This window comes from Coregonus clupeaformis, chromosome 40 (assembly GCF_020615455.1).
Source record: "Coregonus clupeaformis isolate EN_2021a chromosome 40, ASM2061545v1, whole genome shotgun sequence".
NCBI classification, from domain to species: domain Eukaryota; kingdom Metazoa; phylum Chordata; class Actinopteri; order Salmoniformes; family Salmonidae; genus Coregonus; species Coregonus clupeaformis.
The window spans coordinates 107,501-115,000 of record NC_059231.1 but is presented as its reverse complement, the minus strand read 5'-3'; the positions used below and the strand labels follow the sequence as shown (position 1 = coordinate 115,000).

Below are 7,500 nucleotides of genomic sequence, written 5' to 3'. Positions count from 1 at the left end.
TTACATTGTCATTTACTGTAGCCGGGGATAAAGCCAAGCCAACCACTGTTACATTGTCATTGGTCATTGTCATTAGTCACAGGACAGCAGACAACATCATACCTACAGTACATCACTGTAGTCACAGGACAGCAGACAGCATCACACCTACAATACATTACTGTAGTCACAGGACAGCAGACAGCATCACACCTACAATACATTACTGTAGTCACAGGACAGCAGACAACATCACACCTACAATACATTACTGTAGTCACAGGACAGCAGACAACATCACACCTACAATACATTACTGTAGTCACAGGACAGCAGACAGCATCACACCTACAGTACATTACTGTAGTCACAGGACAGCAGACAACATCACACCTACAGTACATTACTGTAGTCACAGGACAGCAGACAACATCACACCTACAATACATTACTGTAGTCACAGGACAGCAGACAACATCACACCTACAGTACATTACTGTAGTCACAGGACAGCAGACAACATCACACCTACAATACATTACTGTCGTCACAGGACAGCAGACAGCATCACACCTACAATACATTACTGTAGTCACAGGACAGCAGACAACATCACACCTACAATACATTACTGTAGTCACAGGACAGCAGACAACATCACACCTACAATACATTACTGTAGTCACAGGACAGCAGACAACATCACACCTACAATACATTACTGTAGTCACAGGACAGCAGACAACATCACACCTACAGTACATTACTGTAGTCACAGGACAGCAGACAGCATCACACCTACAATACATTACTGTAGTCACAGGACAGCAGACAACATCACACCTACAGTACATTACTGTAGTCACAGGACAGCAGACAACATCACACCTACAATACATTACTGTAGTCACAGGACAGCAGACAACATCACACCAACAGTCCATTACTGTAGTCACAGGACAGCAGACAACATCACACCTACAGTACATTACTGTAGTCACAGGACAGCAGACAACATCACACCTACAATACATTACTGTAGTCACAGGACAGCAGACAACATCACACCTACAGTGCATTACTGTAGTCACAGGACAGCAGACAACATCACACCTACAGTACATTACTGTAGTCACAGGACAGCAGACAGCATCACACTTACAGTACATTACTGTAGTCACAGGACAGCAGACAACATCACACCTACAGTACATTACTGTAGTCACAGGACAGCAGACAACATCACACCTACAATACATTACTGTAGTCACAGGACAGCAGACAACATCACACCTACAGTGCATTACTGTAGTCACAGGACAGCAGACAACATCACACCTACAATACATTACTGTAGTCACAGGACAGCAGACAGCATCACACCTACAATACATTACTGTAGTCACAGGACAGCAGACAGCATCACAACTACAATACATTACTGTAGTCACAGGACAGCAGACAACATCAAACCTACAATACATTACTGTAGTCACAGGACAGCAGACAACATCACACCTAGAGTACATTACTGTAGTCACAGGACAGCAGACAACATCACACCTACAGTACATTACTGTAGTCACAGGACAGCAGACAACATCACACCTACAGTACATTACTGTAGTCACAGGACAGCAGACAGCATCACACCTACAGTACATTACTGTAGTCACAGGACAGCAGACAACATCACACCTACAGTACATTACTGTAGTCACAGGACAGCAGACAACATCACACCTACAATACATTACTGTAGTCACAGGACAGCAGACAGCATCACACCTACAATACATTACTGTAGTCACAGGACAGCAGACAACATCACACCTACAGTACATTACTGTAGTCACAGGACAGCAGACAACATCACACCTACAATACATTACTGTAGTCACAGGACAGCAGACAACATCACACCTACAGTACATTACTGTAGTCACAGGACAGCAGACAGCATCACACCTACAATACATTACTGTAGTCACAGGACAGCAGACAACATCACACCTAGAGTACATTACTGTAGTCACAGGACAGCAGACAACATCACACCTACAGTACATTACTGTAGTCACAGGACAGCAGACAACATCACACCTACAGTACATTACTGTAGTCACAGGACAGCAGACAACATCACACCTACAGTACATTACTGTAGTCACAGGACAGCAGACAACATCACACCTACAGTACATTACTGTAGTCACAGGACAGCAGACAGCATCACACCTACAGTACATTACTGTAGTCACAGGACAGCAGACAGCATCACACCTACAATACATTACTGTAGTCACAGGACAGCAGACAACATCACACCTACATTACATTACTGTAGTCACAGGACAGCAGACAGCATCACACCTACAATACATTACTGTAGTCACAGGACAGCAGACAACATCACACCTACAGTACATTACTGTAGTCACAGGACAGCAGACAACATCACACATACAATACATTACTGTAGTCACAGGACAGCAGACAACCTCACACCTACAGTACATTACTGTAGTCTCAGGACAGCAGACAGCATCACACCTACAATACATTACTGTAGTCACAGGACAGCAGACAACATCACACCTACAGTACATTACTGTAGTCACAGGACAGCAGACAGCATCACATCTACAATACATTACTGTAGTCACAGGACAGCAGACAGCATCACACCTACAATACATTACTGTAGTCAAAGGACAGCAGACAACATCACACCTACAGTACATTACTGTAGTCACAGGACAGCAGACAACATCACACCTACAGTACATTACTGTAGTCACAGGACAGCAGACAACATCACACCTACAGTACATTACTGTAGTCACAGGACAGCAGACAACATCTCACCTACAGTACATTACTGTAGTCACAGGACAGCAGACAACATCACACCTACAGTACATTACTGTAGTCACAGGACAGCAGACAACATCACACCTACAGTACATTACTGTAGTCGCAGGACAGCAGACAGCATCACACCTACAATACATTACTGTAGTCACAGGACAGCAGACAGCATCACACCTACAATACATTACTGTAGTCACAGGACAGCAGACAGCATCACAACTACAATACATTACTGTAGTCACAGGACAGTAGACAACATCACACCTACAATACATTACTGTAGTCACAGGACAGCAGACAACATCACACCTACAGTACATTACTGTAGTCACAGGACAGCAGACAACATCACACCTACAGTACATTACTGTAGTCACAGGACAGCAGACAACATCACACCTACAGTACATTACTGTAGTCACAGGACAGCAGACAGCATCACACCTACAATACATTACTGTAGTCACAGGACAGCAGACAACATCACACCTACAATACATTACTGTAGTCACATGACAGCAGACAGCATCACACCTACAATACATTACTGTAGTCACAGGACAGCAGACAACATCACACCTACAGTACATTACTGTAGTCACAGGACAGCAGACAACATCACACCTACAATACATTACTGTAGTCACATGACAGCAGACAACATCACACCTACAATACATTACTGTAGTCACAGGACAGCAGACAACATCACACCTACAGTACATTACTGTAGTCACAGGACAGCAGACAGCATCACACCTACAATACATTACTGTAGTCACAGGACAGCAGACAACATCACACCTACAGTACATTACTGTAGTCACAGGACAGCAGACAGCATCACACCTACAATACATTACTGTAGTCACAGGACAGCAGACAGCATCACACCTACAATACATTACTGTAGTCACATGACAGCAGACAACATCACACCTACAGTACATTACTGTAGTCACAGGACAGCAGACAGCATCACACCTACAATACATTACTGTAGTCACATGACAGCAGACAACATCACACCTACAGTACATTACTGTAGTCACAGGACAGCAGACAGCATCACACCTACAATACATTACTGTAGTCACAGGACAGCAGACAACATCACACCTACAGTACATGACTGTAGTCACAGGACAGCAGACAACATCACACCTACAGTACATTACTGTAGTCACAGGACAGCAGACAACATCACACCTACAGTACATTACTGTAGTCACAGGACAGCAGACAACATCACACCTACAGTACATTACTGTAGTCACAGGACAGCAGACAACATCACACCTACAATACATTACTGTAGTCACAGGACAGCAGACAACATCACACCTACAGTACATTACTGTAGTCACAGGACAGCAGACAGCATCACACCTACAGTACATTACTGTAGTCACAGGACAGCAGACAGCATCACACCTACAATACATTACTGTAGTCACAGGACAGCAGACAACATCACACCTACAGTACATTACTGTAGTCACAGGACAGCAGACAGCATCACACCTACAGTACATTACTGTAGTCACAGGACAGCAGACAGCATCACACCTACAATACATTACTGTAGTCACAGGACAGCAGACAACATCACACCTACAGTACATTACTGTAGTCACAGGACAATAGACAGCATCACACCTACAATACATTACTGTAGTCACAGGACAGCAGACAACATGACACCTACAGTACATTACTGTAGTCACAGGACAGCAGACAGCATCACACCTACAATACATTACTGTAGTCACAGGACAGCAGACAACATCACACCTACAATACATTACTGTAGTCACAGGACAGCAGACATCATCACACCTACAATACATTACTGTAGTCACAGGACAGCAGACAGCATCACACCTACAATACATTACTGTAGTCACAGGACAGTAGACAACATCACACCTACAGTACATTACTGTAGTCACATGACAGCAGACAACATCACACCTACAGTACATTACTGTAGTCACAGGACAGCAGACAACATCACACCTACAGTACATTACTGTAGTCACAGGACAGCAGACAACATCACACCTACAATACATTACTGTAGTCACAGGACAGCAGACAACATCACACCTACAGTGCATTACTGTAGTCACAGGACAGCAGACAACATCACACCTACAGTACATTACTGTAGTCACAGGACAGCAGACAGCATCACACCTACAGTACATTACTGTAGTCACAGGACAGCAGACAACATCACACCTACAATACATTACTGTAGTCACAGGACAACAGACAGCATCACACCTACAATACATTACTGTAGTCACAGGACAGTAGACAGCATCACACCTACAATACATTACTGTAGTCACAGGACAGCAGACAGCATCACACCCACAATACATTACTGTAGTCACAGGACAGCAGACAACATCACACCTACAATACATTACTGTAGTCACAGGACAGCAGACAACACCACACCTACAGTACATTACTGTAGTCACAGGACAGCAGACAACATCACACCTACAGTACATGACTGTAGTCACAGGACAGCAGACAACATCACACCTACAGTACATTACTGTAGTCACAGGACAGCAGACAACATCACACCTACAATACATTACTGTAGTCACAGGACAGCAGACAACATCACACCTACAGTACATTACTGTAGTCACAGGACAGCAGACAGCATCACACCTACAGTACATTACTGTTGTCACAGGACAGCAGACAGCAGCACACCTACAATACATTACTGTAGTCACAGGACAGCAGACAACATCACACCTACAGTACATTACTGTAGTCACAGGACAGCAGACAACATCACACCTACAATACATTACTGTAGTCACAGGACAGCAGACAGCATCACACCTACAATACATTACTGTAGTCACATGACATCAGCCAACATCACACCTACAATACATTACTGTAGTCACAGGACAGCAGACAACATCACACCTACAGTACATTACTGTAGTCACAGGACAGCAGACAGCATCACACCTACAATACATTACTGTAGTCACAGGACAGCATCACACCTACAGTACATTACTGTAGTCACAGGACAGCAGACAACATCACACCTACAGTACATTACATTACAATAGTCAGTTTCCAAGCATTTTGAGATATGGCATCTGCCATGTAATCAGTCAGGAACACCGCTCATACTGTATTTATCTGTCCATGATACATCTAGTCAGACAGGACCCCACTAATATCTATCTGTCCATGATACATGTAGTCAGACAGGACCCCACTAATATCTATCTGTCCATGATACATCTAGTCAGACAGGATCCCACTAATAGCTATCTGTCAATAATACATCTAGTCAGACAGGACCCCACTAATAGCTATCTGTCCATGATACATCTAGTCAGACAGGACCCCACTAATATCTATCTGTCCATGATACATGTAGTCAGACAGGACCCCACTAGTATATATCTGTCCATGATACATGTTGTCAGACAGGACCCCACTAATATCTATCTGTCCATGATACATCTAGTCAGACAGGACCCCACTAATATCTATCTGTCCATGATACATCTAGTCAGACAGGACCCCACTAATATATATCTGTCCATGATACATGTTGTCAGACAGGACCCCACTAATATCTATCTGTCCATGATACATCTAGTCAGACAGGACCCCACTAATATCTATCTGTCCATGATACGTCTAGTCAGACAGGACCCCACTAATATCTATCTGTCCATGATACATCTAGTCAGACAGGACCCCACTAATATCTATCTGTCCATGATACATCTAGTCAGACAGGACCCCACTAATATCTGTCCAGCCATGTCGGGTAACTTGGCTGATTTTTTCGCTCCACCCCACCCTCCTTCCCTCCACTCCTCCACTTTCCCTGTTCCCCTCACTCCCTCCTTCTGTCCTCCCTCCTCTCCCTACCTCCCTCCCTCCCTCCCTCCCTCCCTCCCTCCCTCCTCTTCCCACCCCAACACTCTCCTCCCTCCCTCCCTCCCTCCTCTTCCCACCCCAACACTCTCCTCCCTCCCTTCCTCCCTCCCTCCCTCCTCTTCCCACCCCAACACTCTCCTCCCTCCCTTCATCACGGTGACAGTGAACGGCGGTTGGTCTACCTGGACAACGTGGTCGGCGTGCAGCGCAGTTTGTGGGCGGGGCTGGCAGAGGCGGAGCCGCAGCTGCACCAATCCCACGCCGCTGAATGGGGGCATGGCCTGCGACGGACAGAATGTCCAGAAAAGCGCCTGCACCGCCACCTGCCCAGGTAACACCGCCCGCTTGACCGCTCGTCTCCCAGGCATTCAGCTAGGTTACTTCCTGTCCTGAGGCTTCATCTCTGCTTGGCTGTGATTGGCTTAGCACGGTTTGGCTTCCTGTGGATCATTTCAATTTTAGCGTTTTAGATACATCATTAGATCATCTTTAGTTTGAGATTGGCTGCCCTTTTTTGCCTGTTTTTCCATCCATTTATTTTGCCATTAGGTAGAATTATTAAACTGGTGATCAGGTTGGTTGGTTGGTTGGTTGGTTGGTTGGTTGGTTGGTTGTGATTAGATTGGTTTGAGTAGAGTGGTAAAATAGACTTTTGTCTCATCAGTCTGTATCCACATCTCTGTTTCTCCTCCCTCTAGTCTG

The 7,500-nt window shown here is 44.9% G+C and overlaps 1 protein-coding gene across 1 annotated transcript in view; it reads left to right on the top strand.

The window, feature by feature from the left end:
- Window positions 1–7,500, top strand: part of LOC121585750 (netrin receptor UNC5A) — a gene marked incomplete at its 3' end in the record, with an annotated part of 429,207 nt that overhangs the window by 353,311 nt on the left and 68,396 nt on the right. Inside the window, exon 6 of the mRNA XM_045212009.1 lies at window positions 6,962–7,129. Coding sequence (XP_045067944.1) covers window positions 6,962–7,129 — 168 coding nt within the window. The remainder of the gene's footprint in view (window positions 1–6,961; window positions 7,130–7,500) is intronic.